Source organism: Hirundo rustica, chromosome 20, assembly GCF_015227805.2.
Source record: "Hirundo rustica isolate bHirRus1 chromosome 20, bHirRus1.pri.v3, whole genome shotgun sequence".
NCBI classification, from domain to species: domain Eukaryota; kingdom Metazoa; phylum Chordata; class Aves; order Passeriformes; family Hirundinidae; genus Hirundo; species Hirundo rustica.
This window is the reverse complement of record NC_053469.1, coordinates 1,745,703-1,767,752: the sequence shown is the minus strand read 5'-3', so window position 1 is coordinate 1,767,752 and position 22,050 is coordinate 1,745,703. Positions and strand designations below refer to the sequence as shown.

Genomic DNA, 22,050 nt, shown 5'->3' with positions numbered 1-22,050 from the left:
AGGACAGCACATTTGCACTCGAAACCATTATAGAATGTGAACATTTCAGGTTACCACTAAGTGCCAAGAGAAGAGCAAAATGGATACTTTAGCATGGAGGCAGACCTATGAGCAAGACTTTCTAGGGAAAAATAATAATAATTAAAAAACCACTCTTTCACGTCTTCAAGGAACTGCTTAAAATGAAGAAGTGTTTCATCAAAAAAGGAGATATGATTTCTCTCAGCCTGATCCCACCACAGGCATTCCTGTGCTGGCTGCTGCAGGCAGTTCTCATTTCTAGATCATAGATTTAACTCTGTTTATTATCACAGATTAAGGAAGCAATTTTTAAATACACTATTCGTACTTTTCAGCTCCAATGGGGCAATTCATTCAGAGTAATTTGTGACTTTCAAGCAAATTAATACACAAATTTATGTCTCATTACTGTTTCGAACAAAAAAAGAGGCCTCAAGTAGAAGCACAAATAAATAAATCTGAGTTACTAAACTGTTTGCACCAGTTAAGAATAAGATATTCCAGGGAAACTGGTAGATCCTGGTTTACTATCAGCTTCTGGATCTTCTTAGGAAAAAAAAAAAAAAAATCTCAATTTTCTATATATTGCAAGGCACTGATGCAAAACCAAGGAAAATCAACACACTTACTGAGTATCCTTCCTCTTCTTCTTCTGAGGGTCCACCAGCCGCAGAGTGTCTCTGATGACAGCAACTTTCACTTCTTCATCAACAGGGCTTGGGACATTTTCAAATACTCCAGGAGAAAGCTTTACATCGCAGAGGGATACAATTATTCACTACAGAACTAAGGGTGATTTATTCCACATTTGCTCAAACTTCATGCACTTCATCTATATTTTAAATGCACTATGATGGATTACAGAATACGTCTTCAAGGATGCACAAATACCTTCTCATTTTCAGTAGGATGTTACAACAAATTTCTCTAGTAAACTGAAATATTAAAAAAAAGATTGTTGCTGATGTTATCATTTATATTATGTATACAAACATGAAAAAGATTATTAACAATCCCCTAAACACAATTAACGACTGCAGGAGATGGTGAATAAATGCATTTATGACAGAGATGATGGAGAGCTTTCACAATTCCAATAAGTCATATTTCCTATGTATAAGATTAGCAATGATTTCAAAGCAGAAAATTACAGAGAACCTTGGAGGTTTCATATCAGCAGACAGCCTTCATCTTTCAAACAAGGAAAAAAGCCCAGAAAACCCAACCTAAGCAATTTGATTCCAATATCACATTGAGAACTCTTACCTCTTGCTCGTGTTCTATTCTCATGCTGGGGTTTGCATTTACTTCCAGTAATATGGGCTTCAAGTTTTTCATCAGGAGAATGTCAAACCCTAAAATCTGTGCATAACAAGCAATATGTTACTCCAGTTCTACTCAGAGTGTTCTACAGCATGCAGTGTTCATCCATATGGCAACACTGAGGAGGAAGAAACATTTGAGGGGCAGAAAAGAATTAACAGAATCTCTACACAGTGCTGAATAGCTCCAGAAGCCACTTGCCTCCCATACTAATGGCTTCTTTCACACCACCCCCATCCCCAAACACTGCATCTGCCAACATGGAATCTTGGCACCCCTGACGAGGGGGTCTTAGAATTGCCAGGATCAAAACTGCGTCAGGAACCTGCAAAGCTTCACTTCTAACATGAAGAAGATGGAATCTGGAGGGAATACTGTCACTAACAGACTACACTCATTGAAAATGCTCTGTAGCTGCTCTGGGCTGGCAGGAACACGGGTCGGGAGACTGAGGTTTGACTTGGGTGAGGAGCTCTGAGCACCCACCACTGAGCAGCACCACAACTGGAGAAACCTTTTAGAAATGGCATTAAACGCCCAGAAAATTAATCTATGCATAGAAGTAACTGCATTCCTGGCAGAAATTCCAACTTACCTGGAAGCAAGTTGGCCCAGGCTTTCCTGCTGGTATGTCAGACTGATAGTAAACTTTCAGTTCTGGTGTCAGCGCAATAATTGTTTTAATCACCAATGAAATGATATCTGACCAGAGCTTTTTGACATCAGCTCCTCTGGAAGACAGTCTGCACAGAATGCTTGAAAAAGTCCTCTTGCTGCCAGTGTTTACACTGTCAGAATGGATGAAATTCCCACTATGGATATTTAGTGAATAGTTGGTTAAGTGCATAAAAACCTGGTGCAAATTTTTGAGAGTGGGTTCTTGATAGGGCTCTGTACAAAATCTAGAAAGTCCATCTTTGGCTATATAAATCTCTAAGGGTTCTAAGGATTTCAGCAGGACATAGAGACGAATATCGAATTTCAGTTTGTCCACGAGCAGCGGTTTGCAGATGTACTCCTGGACCACAGCTGGCCGGCTCTGGATGCTCCCTGTCAGCCTGATGTCACTTGGGTCTTTGATGAGGTAGATTCCATCCCCCTGGCAGCCTCCATCAGGCTTTACAATAAAAGTGGGCTTCCAGGATGGATTCCTGTCTTTCAGCATACGGACCTGGAAGGAAAAGCTTTACAGTGAGAGGCACTAACTGGGGGAGGGAAGAAGGGCTGGTACTGTGACAGCCAGTAAACAAAAATAAATAAAAATAGCATGATCACATCACCAGAGTAGTAAACACCATGGAAAAAAAGGCAGAAGATGAACAGTGCTGACAAGCACAAGGAGAAACAAAAAAGCACGAGTAGGGAATTACTAGTATAGACAAAAGGTCATTTTATTTAACAATACATTGTATAAATCATTTCAGGAACTTCTTTTTAATGTTCTGTTCCAATTTACAGAAGGAAATGAGGTGTATCTCATGACATCCATTTTGGTAGTCACTAATGTATATGAAACTGCAAAGTTAAACTTCCATGCTGCATTTTGAACAACTACTGACAATCATCAACTTAAGGAAAGGTGCCTTATTTATTGGGGCATGAATGCAAATATTACCAGAAGAAGGAAAACTGAAGTAAAAATTTGTCACTAACAATACCTTTCTCCACCACTGAAAATATTTCACCATCAGACACCCAGTGTTAATAAAACTGGGGAATGCTGAACCATGTACAGGTATAACTGTGTCACTGACACACCTGCTGAAAATCAGAGCTTTCGTGCCACATGCCTATTTCCCACTACCTAAATGAATTCTAGTTTATTTATTACTTGTACAGCAAAAGTCAGAACTGCAGACATGGGGATGCCTCCATCAGAAATGAAACTGAGAAAGAAAGGGGAGCCCTAACAAAGAAAGCAGCTGAAGAAATGCAGGATGCAGGGTAGCCAGGTTTACCAGCTCCTCATGGGATTCAGGACAATAAAGCACTCAAAAGCTCTTCCTTCCAAAAGAGAGGGATGTCCCAGCACTGACCACTCCTTTCTGGCACTCCCACAGTTTAGGGCCCCAGCCCTGCAGCTGCTCTCCCTCTCCCTGCAGCCAGGCACGTGCTGAGCCCAGTCAGAGATCTGCTTTTACCCTGTGGCTCACCAGCAACAACTGGAGATTGACTTTTAGAAGCCTGAGGATACAAGCTAACAAAGAAAGAAAAAATCCACCATCAGTCCTGGAGAACAAAAGAGGAAAAAAATCAGCCCACAGGAAAAGGCTGAGCAGGGTCAGATCATTGTGACAGCAGCAACCTCTGCTGTAACATCAGGCTGCTGACCCCCAGGAAAGGCCCAGCTCTGCCAGCAGTGACATTCCCAAGGCCTCAAGGACTTCTGGCTCCACCCTACCCAGTTATTTATTTCACTGAGAGTCACACAGCTAAAAGCCTTCCTACCAGCTGCAGCAGAAATTCAAGACCCATTATCCAGACTAGGATTTTTCTCACGGACAGGTGTCACACTGACTCAGTGACAGATCCTTCTTCAAAATAGGTCACTCTGAGGGATAAAACGCCTCAGTGGAGGTCAGGCTTACATAAATGGCATGTGGATAAATAGATCCAAGCAGATCAGCAGGCCTAGATGAGCAAAGAAGGAAAGCAGGATTTATGTCCTAGTCTTTTTATCGCTATAGAATAATCTTCCCCTGATGTGACATTACCCTGCAGAGCAGAGGACTTCTCTGGTTCACCGTTGTTAAAGTCAGCACCTCGGAGAGACACCTGGCTAATCTGAGCCCTCCACGAGCAAACACACCGTGCTGTGCCTCCTGTTGAACACACAAAGTGCCAGTGGTGCCCTCCTAGGGCACAAAATAGTGAAGAGCCTCTGTGACGCCAGGTGGAAGAATCCGCTCCCCTGTCCCACAGCTGCTGTTCACCCCTCAGGCTACATCTGCTCTGCTCCAGCAGCCCCTTTCCAAAAGAGATGACACTTTCCAGAGACTATTGCTAAAGATGCAAAAGAACCTGCCTTTCAAAATATTGCACTCTTACAATCACTGGTCTCTGAGATCTCTCTTCTCTTAAAATAGGAAATAATTTTCTCCATCATTTTCTTTTTTTTTTTTTAATGGACTAAAAGGCCTGGGTATTATTAAGGATTTCTAGTCCATCAAAACCTACACATGGAAGATGAAGATAGGCTGGAGAGGAAAGGGGGAATAGTAATCCAGAGTCAGTCTCAGCCTGTTTTTCAGCAGATTTACTGTCTTGAAGAAAACAGATGGTTTCTTGATCTTGAAGGAAATTCCCAACAGTCATATTCAAATTCTCCCCACAATCCCTTCAACTATACTCTTTAAAATTCTCATTATGAGGGGGCTTGTCCAGACTTAGAAAATTCAGTTATGTAGGAAAATGAGTTTATATGAAATATTTCTGTGTCCTTTGCTTGACAGAAGGAAATTATCTTTAAAAAACATGTTAACCGTTTACAGTTGACAGCAAGAAAAGAATCTGGTGAAAATCTGCAGGTTTGGCTTTCATAAGCAAACACAGGCTGAACGAATATAGTATTCTGAAAAAAATGCATATAATGGGCTATAAGATCTGACAGCACAAAGACTGGAATATTCATGCCTATGCCTAAGAGGTATCCAAAAGCTGAAAACCTGATTAAACCACCAAAAATATGCTGTGCTGGAAATTAGACCATCCAAATTAGATTCTTATTAAAAATTAATCATACTGGCCTATTCATCATCCTCACAGACAACACAAAGAAGGAAGTAGGAGAACAATCACGGTCCTGGTTTGAATCCCAAGCTAGTTACTCTTCAGAAATTGGAATTTCATGTTAGAAATAAGTCCTTAGCACATGCATTCCAACAGATTCTTCCCTGCTAGTGAAGGAGCAATGACTGCAGCACCTGAGAGATTTGCTTATCTGTAATTCACCTTTTGTTACAGAGACGTGTTAGGTACAAAATGTTTTAGAAAATAAGAAATTGGTGAATATTGAAAAAGGCTAAGTACATATTTACTTAGGGAAATGAACTTTTAAGCCCTTGATGAAAACAACTATCACCATCCCATTTCAATATAGATAACACTAAGGGAACTACCTTTTTGTTGGTATTTCCAGTATGAAGCTCATCCACCACAACTCCAGTGCAGTTTTCTCAATGACTGACTTCCAATGCACAGAAGATTAATATTAGATTACCTGTAGTGTTTTCTACATGAATCTAGGTGTAGGGGAAAGCTGACAGCATTTGATTTCATTATTGATAGATATGTATGAAAATGTTCCCTATAATGATTAGAGAAGTGAGGCACAATAAGAATATTTGAGAAATTGTTTTGAAATGTTGTAATGCATCAAGGGCAGGCAGCAAAATTTAAATTCTCGAGGAGTTTCTTCTTTCAATAATAATTTCTATGACAGGCAAAACCTTACAGGTGTTTATTTCTCATCCAGACCTTTGCAACAAATTCCTACACTACAAACAGCACCAAACCATCTTCTTGTGTCTAACCTACACCTGCACTGACAGGATTTGACTTTTGCTAATTAACATATTCCAGAGTGTTCCAGTTCCTCCAGGGACATGTCTGACATGCAGGCACCACCAGAGCTCTCCCCACTCATCTGTTGTGAACAAGCTGAAATGCAGACTCTGAGCTGACGGTTTTGGCAGCATTCGGGTTGCAAAGCAAACAAAACATATGAACAAATAAACAACAGAAAAGACTGGAGAACTCCTGCTGAGAACTCACCAAACTGCAAGTGAAAAGTGCTCTGAACCGTTTAAGGTTCACAGGGGGTTTGGAATGTTTTGGGTTGCATTTTTTCCTGTTCTGGAGGGGTTACACTCCGAACTCGCGTTAAGTAGAACATAAACTCTTACAACATCAAATATAATGTTTGATAACAAGAACTATGCTTTTCTCCAACACAGATGGAAGAACATATGCAAAGGAAACTCCTAGGAGTGTGTTAGTGGACATCTGTTCCTCTTGGAACAGGAGTGGCAGCGTTTGCGGCGCAGGGAGCGGAGCGGAGCAGCGCTAACCCGCAGTGCCACCTGGTGCCAGCGCACAGGGCTGAGCGTGTCACCTGCAGCACTGCAGCGCTGCCTGTGCTCCCTAAAGGCTCATCCCCACCACCCCTGCACCCTCCTCACCCTCCAAGTCACGTCACTGATCTATCTGTCCTGGCTAAACTTGGGCTGTTCCCTCTCCTTTTACAGACTGGCCTTACAGCAGTGCCACAACAGTGACTCACTTGAAGAGTACCTATCAAAATATGTTAATGAAGTCAATTGGATTATGGTAATTAGCTAAAAAGTAGCACCCAGTACAAGATACTAAAGTATCTTTAGTAAAAATTATCTTTTACTAAAGAGTACAAGTACTCTAGTGCAAGAGTCTACGACAGCCCAGACCCTTCTTCTCTCGTATTTCCAAGCAGAGCACACTGTAGGATGCAAGAACACTCTGGGCGAGTCAGACGGGGTCAAACAAACACATACAGTATTTTACAATATTTGTAATAACGGAACCAAACACCAACACACAGCGTCATTCTTAAAAAAAAAAAAAAAAAAAAGCTGAAAAAGAATGGCATTTTATTACATTCTAAATATTTAAACAACACAGCAGTTTGACATGATGTAAGCGTATTTAACAATGCATGGAGCAAAATGCTTTTCAGAAAGGTTTGTGTGCAATAGGCCAAGTGGACTAAAAGGATTTCAGTGAACCTGGTGAAAAACCACGCTGCCCACACTGTACTGGAACCTCCTCAGGCCAGCAGAACCTGCAGGGAAAGGGCTGATGCTTCTACCAGGTTCGATTTTCAGACACCTCTCCTGGCATAGCAGAGAAATAGATTTGTTTTGGAGTTTATTCCAGAACATAACAAAGAAAGCTAACATGCAGACATCCAGACCGTGACTGATCCCAGGCAAACTGGAAAAGATGTCATCCACAGTCCCCAGGTGTGATTTTAAATAATCTGGTAGGTATAGAAGGCTAAAGAATGACACGGATACAATATCCAACAAGTTACATTATCCTCAGAGTAAAGGTGATGTACCTCAGCCACAAAGAGGGGCAGTTCTTCTGGCAGAATCCAGGATCGAGGGTAGAAGTTGTATTCCAGAGGAAACAGATCTTGCATTGTTCTCATGGCCCGACTCAGGGTAATTTTCCGAACCGTCTCCATCATGCCTGGGAGGAGAACAAAGTGACAAAAACCCCACACTCAAGTCTCAGCCTAACAGTCAATGTATCCCTTCAGAGTATCATTACTCATCCTGCTGGGAAGGCACTCTGGTCATCGCTGTCAGTAAAGCTGAACGTCTTTTGAGATTTAAAATCTGACAGAGTCATTGTGGCATTCCCCTGTCATATCTACTATTGTATGTGTTTCTGTATAATATTAGAAAAAATTAATTCTCAAAAATACAGCTCAGAATAAAAGACAGCTTTAGCCAAATATTAACTAGTGACTTTGCCATAATCCTTTTTTTTTTTTTTTTTTTTTAATCTATCATTCCAGGAATAGGTACAAACATAATTTAAATGTAATCAACCACTTCAGGTTTACTTTGCAGTTATTTAAGTATCTGCATCACAAAGAACAGGTTATTTTGTGAACAGCCAAACAAACATTTGCTGAAGTCTTATGTCCAGGGAACATGACTAAAAAGCTACTTTTATGGAAAAATTTCTGGTAAAGCCCAGCATCAGATTAGCACAACATTCCTGGAAATCAGGAATGGCTCTGGTTTGATTCCTGTGCAGCCACTTGTTCACCAGGTAGAAGCCAAAATACAGACAGGTAATGTTCATCTAACACCAATTTAAACATCAGAAAACAGCACCATCCTACACCTGAGTGGGAACTTCCCTCAGGCAGGAGAAAGTCAGGGAATATAAAGCCTGGAGTTCGATATCTGAGGTTCTTATGCTCACAGCACACTAACAGCAGCCATAAATCTGAAGTAAAGGGCTTAGATAAAGTCAATACCTAAGCTTTTAGCTCTTATTTAGAGAGATCTCAACAGGGATTAAATGAGGAAAAAAAAAAAAAAAGGAGCTTAAAAAAGTAGAAGAGTCATCATAAGATGAGGACTGACATGAACTCTTCAATATTAAAAAATCCATTTAAGGAATTCTACTTCAAGCTTCTCCCTGAGATAAGCCAGAGTATGAAACAAAGCAGATTCTTTTCAGTTTGAATCAAAACCAAATCCAGAGATACAGCACTGTTATCAGTGCCAGATAACAGTAATTGCATACTTCACTTAAATTATAGCCTAACGCTCTTCTTTTTCCTAACTTCACGTGTATGAAGTATTCTTCTCAACAAAACCACTTTCTGTCCAAAACAAAATTCAGTTCAGAAATTGTTCAAGACACCCACCCTGATATCCTCACCCCCTCACCAAACCCAGTAACATGCCAAAACCACTACCAGCTGATTAGGCAGGTAATTCACATTAAAGACCAGTAAAACACAGAACTAGGTCAAATAACCCGGTTTTTAAAGCATTTGTTTAAACTAGAAAGAGAAGTGAAGTACCTGGAAACTTGTTGACTTGCCCTGAGAAGATGTTGTTATCGTGAAAGGACACCCCGTGCCAATAGATGTCACAGGGCAAGCGGCGCCCAAAGGGAAACTGCAACACAGAGCAGACAAGTTTGGAGCAACCTGGGAATATCTACGCACTCCTGTCACTTTTACACACTCATCTTCAGCACAAACCACTCAAGAACAGTCTTCTGACCGTCAGAAGAAAACAAGCTCTGTACATTGGCTCCAAAACTGAGAATATTTGGATCAGCTCAAAGACTTGGAAGGGAACAAACCCAAATGACTGAGGCATGGGCTGTACTGAGAATCCCTCGAGCTTCTGATCAATTACAGTCAAGTTATAAATGTAAAGTGGACACTCAAAGAAAGATATTTAAATGCAATAACTGTGTTATTCATTTATATATACCCAGTTGTAAGTATTAATTCCTTTCTGGTACTAATAGCCTGTAATTAAAGTAAAAGCTTGCAATTCAATTAATCATTTGTTGAGCATATATAGTCCCACTATCAAGAACTAAGGCGATTATTTCAACAATATTAAGTATTCCAGGTTCTTTTCCCATTCATGCAAGATTTCACCGTAAATTGGAAAACTGTAGTTTGTTTTCTAATATCAGATCACCCCTTTTTAAGCAGTCTGAAGAGCTCAGAAGCACCACTGCCAATTACTGAGAGCGAGTTTCTAATAGAAGTAAAGTGGTTTATTAAAAACCCAATTAGTTTTGTGTAAAGAAGGTGCTCTTCTTTTCCACACTTATTCTCTTTGACACGGCCGCATTTATCAATCCAAAAAACCCCATTTTATCTGCAGCTCCATGAAGATGCCATTTAACTACCATATGGAATACAGTCACAGGAACAGCTTCTATTACTAGGCTACATCTTTTTCAAATAAATCTGCTATATTTAGCATTTTAGGACACATTTGCATTAAATATCTACCACCCTCATCACCCAGTGCCATTTACTTATTGAAAGAACCACAGTATTTTGCAGAAACTTCTTGTTCTTTACTTGAAATGCAATTTTTCTTACTTTAAAACATTTCTTTATGCAATGGATCATTTTTCTTTGAGCATGACAGAAAAAAGAATTGCATAAACCTTTTGAGTGCATTACTTTATTTGCTACTTTAATTAAAATTTCAGTTTCCTCGGTAAATAGTCTTGAAAAATTAATTTAAAATGCTAATTGAGCAATGCATCCTTTCTGTTTCCTTACTCGCAGGGATGAGAAACCCAATTTAGCAAGAGCCAGTGGATTCCGCACTTATTTCATTATTATTCAGCCTGCAAAATCTGTTTTTGTACAAGTGAAAATTAATTCTGTTGGGCTCTGAAAGACAATCAGTGGCCTTAACCTCTCTCCACAGGTATATCCAGAATACAGATGCAGTGTTCAGTCTCAGAGCGCCCTTCCCACTAAAACCTGAACAATTTATTTATTTATTAAATGAAATTGAAATGAAAGGAACAAAATTTGCATTTATATAACACCTTTCATCTGCAGAGGATATCAAAGCTCTCTACAAACACTGCACTGAAATCATTTCACAACAGATGAGGAGTGAGCAGCTCTGGACAGGAAGATGGAAGCACTGCACCCCCTTGTAGGAAATTTGGGACAGCACAGCAAGGATCCTGCTCCTGAGAAATCCAGATTATCTGTATTTATCCAACAGTGGGATCAAACTCACCTCCTGAATGAGCTGGGCAGGATCCTCTAACCTCTGCACTACACTTTACATAAGAGTGGTGTTTGGAGAGGAGCCAACAAGTTTGATTATCCGGCGCCTCTGGCAGTGCCAGGCAGATATAAATGAACCCTGCTGTGGAGGGAGAGGCCTTTGCACCACATTCCCAGCTCCTGGTGTGGGGCAGTGGCTAAAAAAGAAAGGTGGCTGGAGCCATTCTTTTTTAAAATCTTTAAAATCTTTTTTAGTCAGATTTGGGCAACATTTGTCCGTCAAAAATAAATAAGGAGCCATAAAGAGAAAAGAGCTGTTTCCACAGCTTTGACACAATTAATAATCCATCATAGTCAAATCTGTCTGACAGGTCATTTCTACCTTTGGATTAGAAGCCAATAATTTATATTGTCTCACAGGTCACATCAGTCTGTTCCATCATGTTTAATGACAAGTTAAATGACTCGTATTCCACTCAGCTTTTCCCAGCATAAAACCTGAAACTCTCCCTACGCCTCCGTGCAGCTCCGGAACAGCGAGACAAATGAAATGCTCGACGCTGGGATATTTGATGCCTGGGACATCTGCTTCTTCCATTTTCCTGGTAATTGAAAGCTTGCTGAAGAAATAATTTATTAAGCGATGAACAAACTCGGGATGCAAGCTCAATTTGTGCCCATGATTTCATTTGGCATATCATGTTCATTTAAAGAATCTGACACGCTGGATCAGATGGCCCAGCCTAGCGCCAGAATTGCATGCGCATGGAAACTCTGCAGCGCTTCTTCAAAGGTCCACCCACACAGGCCTATCAAACCTGAGTGTCTGATTTACTCAAAATTCCCACAGCTGGAAAAAAAAAAGTTGGTTTTTTTCCCCGTCTTTTGCTTCTGGTAACAGAATCTCAGTGGTCAGTTCGCTGCCTTGAATTCCTTCACCTCTTCCCCATCTCAGCGCCACAGAGTATTTCACCAATGTTGCCAATGTTTAGAGTATTCTTCCCCTTTTTTGTGTCTTATAATGACATTTACCATATGTCAGTTCACTAATGAATAATAAAATAATTTTTAAATGGATATGTGGCACTGTAAGAATGCTATATATTAGATAGAAAAAAGTTATGGATCAAAAGGCGCCTACTTGAAAAAGCACATTATACAGTCTCCTCCCAACAAGATATTCCAGCCAACACATCCAGCAGCAAACAGCAGAAATTAAACAAAAGCAAAATAGGAAAACGTAAAAGAAATAGAGAGGGAAAGGGATCAAAAGTATTATACAAGGAATAACAGTAGAATAGCAGTCCCTGACACATCAGTATTTAAAATACATGCATTACTACTTCCAGGATTTTCTGGGGGGGAGTTTTTTGCATTATTTTCATGGATCCTGGAAGCAACACCCGTGTTCCCTCTGCTGGTCCTGCTGTAACAGTGCAACCAGCTCCGAGGCTCTGGCCATCCCTGACAGTGGTCTCAACAAGTATTTTACTGCTATTTCTCTAAACGTCTGAAAGGGAGAGCTTTCAGAATTACAGGCAGCTTGAATAAAGAGTTTTCCTTGGAATTATCTTCTCATTTTTGTTAATTTTTCTCTTCAAATCTTGACCAGATCTTATTAACCCATTTATAAGCTGAAGATATACAGCAGTACCTGGCAGTGACCTGTGTACAGGGAATGAGTTATCAGCCACCCAGATGGTGCAGTCAAGCACCACAAAAATTCCGTATTAGGCCTCTTCTTTATTAAGAGACAAAGTGGCCAGAGGAGGAAGCAACAAACTAAATGAAAAACATTTGACCCAAGAAAGAGATGGAGGAGAGAGGATATTGAGGGAGACAGGGAACAAAGAGAGATGAAGTAAAGGCAGCAGCAATTGCTGTTCGGGGATGCAAAGCAGGAAGGAAAAAGCTGATTACTGCAGCACAGAGATTCATGAGAGGAACAAGAGCTTGTGAAACAAGTCAATTAGTAGGAAAGACTATCAAGTGCAAGACAAATGCAAAACAGTGAAGTCTCAGGAAACTATAAAGGCAAAATTAACCACTAAGTGTGGCTCATTCCCAGCACAATCTGCGAGGCTAACTGATATCAGCGATCCAGAAACGCTCTCTGGAATGGCTCCCCGCCCTCGGAACATAAAACTTAACCATAAAAACAAAGAAATTAAGTGTGAAGTGCCCCTGCTCTGCATGTCACTGCATAAAACATGGAGCAAGGCTGCTGACAGACAACCCCACAGGTGCACTGAGGGCTCGGAGAGGTAAATGTAGCAGCTTTGAATTTCAATGCTCCCCGTATGTTGTTACTATTTTGCTGTACAAGCAGGAGTTGAGAACTGGGGCGCTGGTGCAAAGAGGTTTTGAAATCCTGCCACTGGATTTAAATAACAAAAATCTTGAAATAAAATTTTATGAAGTCAGAGGAAGAGAAAGCACTACTCTTCCAGATACGGAGCATGCATATCCTTGTGGTATTAAGGTATTAAGGACATTTTGAATAAACACAAGCAACATTTACTGCCACTCAGTCCTCCAGAAAATAAATTTGCAGTATTTAACTCTTAGGTTAGTAGGAATAGTACAGAATATACTGTCTACCCCCACTCTGTAGAGATTTTGTTTAAAAAGCATCAGGTGCACAAAAATATCATCTTGTAAATGGAAATTCCAAAAGCAGCTTTGTAAAGTGGAGTAGCTGAAGGTCAGAGATCACACCACTCCGTCCTAGCTCTGCACGTGAGAAACAGCTCATCCTCAGGTTTTATTCCTCCTTTCCCCTCCAACCTCCCTCATACAAATGGATTACAGGTACCCTTTTTCTTACACAACTTCCTCACAATGCTCCTAGAAACCACCTCAACTTCTGTAAAAAGCCATTTATAAAGCTGCTAAGGAAAGTCTTTACAATTGGAGAACAATTGACCATCTATAGTAAGATATAGCTAAGAAATCTCTCCAGGATTTAAATAAGGAGTTGCAAAGCATCAGTTCTGTGCCAGCTTCCCTATTGTCCTGATTCCAGTTCAGCACATACTGGCGCTCACTGAAATCCCCACAAAGCAATGAGAAAACACATGACTCGAGCAGCAGGAGAAAAAAAATAGCTATAGCTGCTCTACATAAAATAAATGAGCAGGCTAAAGCCCGTTATGTGCGCATTAACAGCTGGCTTAATATTGCTGCATTCATAGACCGTGCTGTCTGACAGACACGCCGTGGAGACAAGGGCAGCGGCTCCGCACCTTCCCGTGCGCTGTCCCGGGCCAGCCCTGAGGGAAGAAATGCAAATCTACACAACACGTCAAACGCTTCCCCATGGGAGCAGGTTTCTTTCTTGCGCTTTCCGTGATCAGTTTAACCTCGGAAGCGCAATACCCGATTACCCCTGTTTTGGTTTGCATAATTGGCTGTGGCGAGTCGTGATCATTAATCAAATCAGCTCCGGACCCGGCATCTGGTTAGAAATAGCCTCAGGGTCGGGAGGGGACACAGCCGGGAAACCACCGGCTGCAGCGGCCCGGAGGAGGAGGAGGAGAATGGAGGAAGGCTTTGCCGGGGGCAGACCCGAGGCAAGGGAGGGGAGTCTGGGCAGGACCGGCGCTAGGCCGGAGCAGGAGCAGAGGCAGGGATGGGGACGCGGCCCCGCAGGGTCCAGCTGGCGAGCGCTCACCTCCTTCCAGCGGAGCTGCCGCAGGCTGATTTTCAGGGCCTCCAGAGAGGTCTTGGCCTTGGAGCTGTCCACCGTGACCCCGGGCCGCCGGGCGCTCTCGCCCCCGCTGCGGCGGCCCGGGGCCCGCCGGGCCCTGCCCCGCGCCGCCCGCCCGGCCGAGCCCTGCGGGCCGGTCCCGCACCGGCCCCGCTCCCGTTCGCGGCAGGGCGCGGCGGGCAGCTCCCCTTCTCCCGGGGGGTCCGCGGCGACCGGGCCGTCCTGCGGGGCCTCAGCGGGCAGGGACGGGGACCCCGGGGGTTCCTCCGCCTCGCAAGCCGGCTCCATCTCCGGCGGTTCCAGCCCGGCCGGCTCCATCTCCGCCGGTTCTATCCCTGCTGTCCCCATCCCGGCCGGTTCCAGCCCAGCCGGTTCCATCCCCTCCGTCCTCATCCCCGCCGGTTCCATCCCCTCTGTCCCCGCCGGTTCTATCCCCTCAGTCCCCAGCCCGGCCGGCTCCATCCCGCCCCCGCTCCCAGCCCGTTGCCATGGCAGCGGCCGGCCGGTGACCCGCTGGCCCCGCCCCGCCGCCGTGAGGCGCTGACGCCGCCCCCGCCATTTTGGGATGGGGCAGAGGCCCCGCCCCGCGCAGTCCAAAATGGCCCCCGGAGCGGGGCGGGGCCTCGCCCGCTTCTAACATGGCGGCCCCGCCCCGCCATGGCGGCCCCGCCTCAGGCCGGGCTGAGGGGCGGGCGCGGTGCCCGCCGTGCCCTTCGCCGCCCGGGTGCCTCAGACGCCCGATCCGCTCCTTACCGTGCGGCGGGAAGGTTTTCATGCGAGACCGGGCTCTCGCCGCCGTGACAAAGCGCTGCCTCGCACAAAGGGTGCTCCCATGCACCGTTGGGGTTCGGCTGCAGCGATGCCGGGAGAGCCCCATCTGCGGATTTAAACGCTCTTAGGCACAGCAGGAAAATACGAAAACGGCTTTCGCACTGTCAGTAATGGAATGAATAATCTTAACAGCAGCTTTGTGATCAACCTGAGCAAGCTGGAAGGTTCCCTGCCTATGGCAGGGGGTTGGAACTATAGCATCTTTTGTGCCCCTTCCCACCCAAACCATTCCAAAACTCTGACTCTGTGACACATGAATCCCTCACGATATAGTTACAAAAAAAGAAAAGAAAAAAATCGAGAACGTGTCAGTAAAGCGGCTGTTGGAGCAAAACCCCGATTTGCGGAGTTCGGGGAGCGCAGGGCTGCGGGCAGGCGGTGGCGCTGCGCCCTGGGAAATCCGGCCTGGATGCAAGGAGCTCGGGCTGAGAGCCGGCACTTCGGGGCGAAAAACGGGAATAATCGGGGTTCTGTGTGAAGGAGCGATCACCAGAGTCGTGATCTGGAACAGGACTGAAACGGGGTATCGGCAGAAATTATTTAATCTACAGCAAAATTTAAATAAATGCAGAAAAAGTTGGCACTCGCAGCCAGTTAGCTGCGAGATAAAATCATAAAGTCGTGTCAAGACACTTATTTTTTCAGTGCCTCGCCGGTCTGCTATCATTTACCCTTGCAAGCAACAAAGACACGAATAATTTAATTAAACAGAGTTGTGTCTTGCAAGGTGAAGTGACCGGGAAGGCCGAGGTCAGGTAGCTTGCTCTTGGGTGCTGTCATGTTGCTATTAAAAGATGTACGCTTTTTTTATATCTGTGACAGTGTTTAATTAAAAACTTGGGAGCATTTCCACATTCCAGCAGGAGCTCAGAGGGGCTGGTAATGTTGGCAGGATGAGCTGTCCGGGTGGTGTCTTTTCCATGTCCATCACTTGGAGGCACATCCTTGGCTTCACCACCACCACCAGATCACAGAAATGTTTGGGTTGGGAGGAACCTTAAAGATTATCTCATTCCAAACCTCTTCCATGGGCAGGTACAAATCGAGGAGAAAAATTAATATTTTGCTTATGTTCAACATTGGCATAAAAATTCAGTTGTAAAAAAAGGAATTCAGAGATGCTGGAGCGTGACTTAAAGTGGTGACCTGACTGTCTCTTATTTTACTGCCAGGCTCGCTTCCAGATGAATATTTTTAACACAGAGATTTATCCTCACCAATGTCAGCGGCATTGAAAGAAAGCCAGGGAAAGAGTTAAGATGAGCCAAAGCATTAAGAGGCATTGGAGCATGGGAAATACCAAACAAAATTATTGCAAAGTGGAAATATTCTTATATCTAATTAGCATATATCCACATTTCTTACAGGCTAATAACAGACTAGTTGTTCCTCTACCAGAGAAGCTGTAATAGATCCGATACCTGGTTTGCCTGTGTTGTGTGGATAAAACCTCCCTTTCCTGTTGGGATAAATAGAGATGGGCTGCAGCGTGCAGCGTGGGGTCAGACTGCACGTGGCATTCAGGTACAGCAAGGTGGGGAGTAAAGTATAGGTTGGGCAGTAATGAGGCACAGGGTAATGCAGGAGGAGAGCATATCCTGCTGAATACAGCAAGCTGGATCTAGCAGCAGGACAGAAATACGAAACTTGAGATCATCTGTCCCCTCTGAGGAGAAGGGAAATTTAGTTATGGGGTGCTCTTAAACACAAGGCTGTTTCCTGAGACCCTTACTCAGAGGAAGGTGTTGATAAAAACAGACTGTTACTATCTTGTGATAATAAGTGAACAAGAATGTGAATTCCATCCAGGAGAGCTGTAATGTCCCTATGGTCTCATTAATTAAATTCAGGATATCAAAGACAACAGAGGTGCTGGCCTAATTTTATGGGAGTGGGGAAGGATCCTCTTTGATTGTTCAGCATTTTACTCATCTCTCAGACCACCACTCTCATTTACCCGAAATCGTCACTTACCTGACGAATTGTGTGTGCACAGGCAAGTGCCAGATCCAAGGAGGAATCTGGGAATAAAGCAGTTTTACAGATGCAGCAAACGGAACAGTTTTCCATCCCGACACCGTGCTGATCACAGCAGCTCACACTGAGGGACTGCACTGCCAACCCATGGTATATGGAATTCATGAGTGGGGCATGTGAGCATGTCAAGCTTAGGAGGTTAACAAGTGACATTTTCTTTACTAATATATTTTCCTCCTTCTAGTAAGCGTTTTTGTTTCCAAGTTGGGATCAACATCTGTAGCTTCTATGTAGCATCATAAGGACAATAACTGTATTCTTTTCTATACTTTTGTTTTTTAAAGATAGCCCAGACAAGAAAAACAAAGTAACATGTAATTTGCAAAAAAACATACCATCTTTATAAAATATCATACAAAATTGGCCTCCTGACAGTGGCGAATTTGCAGAAATGCTTCAGTGTTCCCTTTTGAAAAAGAATACATTCCTCAAGCTATTGTTCAAAAAAAAAAAAAAAAATTACTCATGAAGAACTATCCATCTGTGTCTGAAGTTAATAGTTCCCTTTGCAACCATGGTATCTCCTATCAGTTGTTCTTCCACAAATCCATGAGAAAGCAGTGCTCTATAAAATGAAAAGTCAGAAGAAAACAAATCTAGCAGACTCCACTTGGAAAATGTCCGTGGTGGAGTTATGCTTCAGCCTGGCTTTAAATCCATATACATCACTCCGTGCTGCCCATGTTTATGTTTGACCACAGAAGATTTGTGGTTGACCTACATATGCAAACAAAACATTTGCTGGATATTTGGGGAGAAGGGATTTGCATGATAGAAGATGATGAAAATATGCATAATTGCAGATGACATTTTTCATTGCCAAGTCCTGCTGCACAGCCCTTTGGAGCTGGCCATGCATGAAAGAGGTTTGCAGTCCTGACGGGCAGATTGCCCGGCCGTGCTGCGGAGCTGAACCGCCGAGACATTGAGCTTCTGTTTCTTCTTGAGCAACACAAATCTGGTATAATCACCTCACCAAGCAGCCCCTGTGCTCGCAGGGGACATGCATGACACTCGCTGAGGGGGCTGAAACAATGAGCTCCACACGTCACCTCTGAGTTCACCTCATGTGGCAGCTCAAGAGACTCAAAGATTTTGTTAGGGAGTTTTCTTGGTATTCTTGAAAGCCCCAGTGCATCAAGGGGTAACATCACGCAACTTAGTCAACAGCAGCTGGTTTATCTGTTCTTGCCCCCACATTTCATCCCACAGCAGCTTTTCTAGGAAGTCTCCTGGTGTGTTAGTACACTGGAGGCTTTGCTCTAAAAATGGCACCAGCACAAATAAATATTAATAATGTTGATAAAGTGGCATGACAAACCCAGATCTCCTTGTATGGTAAGCATGCACAGACCTCTCAGCTCTTATGTGTGGTATGGAAGTGCTCTCCTGTAACAGAGGTTTTGTCTGTAATTACTGGATGTCTGTCTGGTTGCTCTTCCTATGTCATATCTTATTTATCATTCAAAATCTCTGCCAACTCTGCTGGGCAGAAATGAGTGCTAAAAAGGGTTAGCAGAAAGGAAGAAAATTCCATGGCATCAAGACCAGGTCTCCTCCTTTATCTGTGAAGTAAGTTTGGAAAAATCTGACAGGATCAAATAGAAGCAAAAGCTCCCTTCCCTACAAAGCAACTAAGAAACCAATTAAAGAACACCTTGCATATAACACCCACCACATTCAAAGTCTCTTCAAAAGATGAAGCTATGTAAGAAGATGGAGTTCCATGCAGAGTCCTGGGGCAGGCAGAAATGTGCACCCACGTGAGAGAAAGAGAAGGAAGGAAATCTTGGGAGCCTGTGCCCGAGAAAGAAAGCTGATACAAACCTGGTCCCTACAAAAACACTTGCAGCTCAGAGCCAAGAAGCTGTCTTGGGGCTTCACTCCTACTGTGTTCAGAGAAGGGACTTTCTGTGAATGCTTTGCACATCAAAGGAATAACTCGATCAGTACCTCCATGTGATGCAAACACCCACCATGAGGTTTGGCCAACTGTTCAATGCTACTCAGGGTTTGTTTGTGCTAAATCCGTGACGATGTCCTGTGTAAATGCTTCATTCCACATATTTGCCCAGTTTCATTGTCCAGAAGAAAAGGCATACAGCTTTCTTACTTCCAGTGGAGTCAAAGAATTTTCTTTGCCCAACAAACAAACTAGAAAATTAACAGCTTTTTAAGTTTTGCAGCCTTCAAACTCAATTCTCAAACACGGATCCAAACCATTAACCTCAGGAGATTTAAGCCCTATGAAAAGTTCACAGAAGTTCATGAACAAGGAGCATTAAACACCGCAATTCAATTGTGATCTAACAGAAACTGGCACTGCAAGCTTTCTTAAATAACAGTTGCTTTCTTTTTCTCAGGATTCCCACGAGATACTTCTTTCCTCCTACCCAAAGGATTTTATAATCTGCGGGATACTGGAGAGCACCAGAATGGAATTAAAAAGACCGATTCTTGTTATTTCATCCTGTTCTTTCTATCAGGTTTAAATATTTAACTATCCCAGGTGAAGTCCATATGCTCCCACGTATATAGGAATGCTCTTGTGGCAATGGGAGGGTAACAAGGAGAAGCTTTGAGCAGCTCAGCACGATGGCAGGTTCCTGCACGCCTCAGCTGAAATGCAGTATTGCAGAATCAATGTAGAGACTCACCAGTAGTGGCTGTGTTAGGTTTTTCCCCATATGAGTTGAGCTTTGCTGGCGTTAGCATCAAAGGAAGGATGAGCACAGCCTGACTGGGTGGCATCTCCTCCTCCTTGGGCCTAGAAGAACCAAAGACCTGAATGTTGCTCAATCAGTCCAAGGGTATTTGCACACAACATCTAGGTTATTCATTCAGGTCAGCAGATGGGTTTTTTTTGATCGAGATATGTACAAGATAAGAAAAGTGTCACGAAATGTTCTAAGTACACACTAAACATCAGCACAGACCACACAAAAAAATCACCAACAAAGAACTAAACCAATGCATCTGCAGGCAAGATTTGTATCTAGAGGAGCATCTTGGACAGAAACCAACTGACAAAACCCATATTGAGTTATGCTGTATAAAAGTGGGATTAGCATAAACTTGTGAATATTTAAATGAGAAGGTAATGCAGTGCTATAGATTGGAAGAAAAGAAGTCTGTCTGGAAACAGAAAAACTTCACAAAGACAGAAGGCTGACCACGGAACCCTCCCCAGAAAGAGCTGCTAATACCTCAAAATACTTCAACATGTAGGGTCATAGTCTGTGAACCAATATTAATTCCTTGGGCTTTTTCTCCCTCTCTTAATTATAAGTTTCTGGATTCTTGGCTCTTGCCCATCTCCCACTGACTTGCAAGTACTCAGAAATGCCAAGCTCAGGGTGATCACACTCCTGAGATGGATTCCGGGAACTGTGCGCTGTCTGCCTGTGGTCAAACTTTTCTTTCTTGCTAATGCAAAAGCCACATAAAAGGTGGTGTCCGAAAACATTCAAACACCTGGCTGGGAGTTACTTTTATGACTCAAATATTAATTTGGGGGAACCCAGATGAAATGCCTTGGCGCACATGTAACCCTCCACCCTTTGGATTCTACACAATTCACATGTCTGATCATCCCTGTAAATGGAGTGTGGCCGTATACTGAGTCAGAGGACAAACCTTGGGCCTTGCCATTGGAGCTGTGCACGTCTCAACCCTTTCCTGTGCTGGTGCCCACTGAGGAATGCCATGCTCGGGTGTGCCAGGCGTCCCAAAGTGGCATCCGCAAGGGCTCACCTGGGCCTGGCAGCACTGGAAGGAAAGAACACCGTGAGCACACGGGGTGCCACAAATCCTGAGAGTATACTGAGTGACACAGTGGGCATCCACTGTGCGTCAGGATCACGAGAGAACGTAAATGTAAGTCACACTGACATGAGACACACATAACGCATGTGACCACTCATTCAGGACACCCCTCGGAGACATTTGTACGGATCGATGAGATCCCCGCTCAGACTCCTCCAGACTAACCAGGCCCAGCTGCCGCAGCGCCCGTCCATAAGCGAGATGCCCCGGACCGCTCCTGACGCCGGCCGTGCGCCGCAGCCGGGGCTGGCGGCGGCTCCGCGGCGGGGCCGGGGCGGGGCGGCCGGGCAGGGCCGGGCGGCTCCCGCCGCCCCCCGCATCACATGAGGGAACTTCGGGCCAATGGCGCCGCGGCGGGGCCGGGGCCCCGCCGGCTCCCGCGGACGTTCATTCAAAACGCGGCCGGGCTCGGGTGCCCGCCGCCCCGCACGGCGCCCGGGGCTCCGCGGGGCGGGCGCTGCCGGCCGCGATGCCCGGCGGGGCCGCGGGCTGAGGCGGCCGCCCGCCCGCCGCCATGCCGGTGAAGAACCGGTACAACCTGGTGGACGATGGCTGCGACTCCCGCGTCCCGCTGCACAACGAGGAGGCCTTTCAGCACGGCATCCACTTCCAGGCCAAGGTGAGCCCCGGGCGCGCTCCCCTCCGCAGCCCCCGGGCCGGGGCCGCGGCGGGTGTCCCCGCCTGTCGCAGCCCCCGCGCTCGGGCGGCCTTGGCAGAGAACCCCCGCGAGTTCCCCCTCTTCTCTGTTGCAGAGAGGGGCCGGGGGTCTCAGAGCTCCGGTGCTGTCCAGCAGCCACCGGTGTGGCACACCCTGGCTCGAGGCCGGGCTCGCCGTGCCCGCTCCCCAGCCCTGCCACGGTTATTCTTCAGCTCTGGAAGTGCCCCTGGGCCACGCTGAGGGAGTCTAAAGAAAACAGCAATCAGTTATGAAAGCCTTACGTTTAATTTGCACAATCAAACAGGTTCTCGCTCTTTCCCTAGTATTTTTGCAGCCGTGTAATCCTTAGACGCTGCCGTG

The 22,050-nt window shown here is 44.6% G+C and overlaps 2 protein-coding genes across 6 annotated transcripts in view; one reads left to right on the top strand and one right to left on the bottom strand.

Moving 5' to 3' along the window:
• Positions 1-14,738, bottom strand: part of TTLL11 (tubulin tyrosine ligase like 11) — a 35,936-nt gene extending 21,198 nt beyond the window's left edge. For 3 of the 4 annotated variants that reach the window (XM_040083073.2, XM_040083074.2, XM_040083075.2), the window contains exons 1-6: positions 14,304-14,738; positions 8,930-9,026; positions 7,439-7,572; positions 1,940-2,515; positions 1,288-1,383; positions 651-769 (exon numbers count right to left, since the gene is read on the bottom strand). In XM_040083073.2, the coding sequence (XP_039939007.1) occupies positions 651-769; positions 1,288-1,383; positions 1,940-2,515; positions 7,439-7,572; positions 8,930-9,026; positions 14,304-14,732 (1,451 nt within the window). In that variant the 5' untranslated portion in view covers positions 14,733-14,738. Of the gene's footprint in view, positions 1-650; positions 770-1,287; positions 1,384-1,939; positions 2,529-7,438; positions 7,573-8,929; positions 9,027-14,303 lie in introns of those variants that run through there. The other variant, XM_058423085.1, reaches the window with a different exon arrangement.
• Positions 14,739-21,505: 6,767 nt separating this feature from the next.
• LOC120761642 (carboxyl-terminal PDZ ligand of neuronal nitric oxide synthase protein-like) overlaps positions 21,506-22,050 on the top strand; it is a 29,398-nt gene continuing 28,853 nt past the window's right edge. For both annotated transcript variants that reach the window (XM_040083079.2, XM_040083077.2), the window contains exon 1: positions 21,506-21,651. In XM_040083079.2, the coding sequence (XP_039939013.1) occupies positions 21,547-21,651 (105 nt within the window). In that variant the 5' untranslated portion in view covers positions 21,506-21,546. The remainder of the gene's footprint in view (positions 21,652-22,050) is intronic.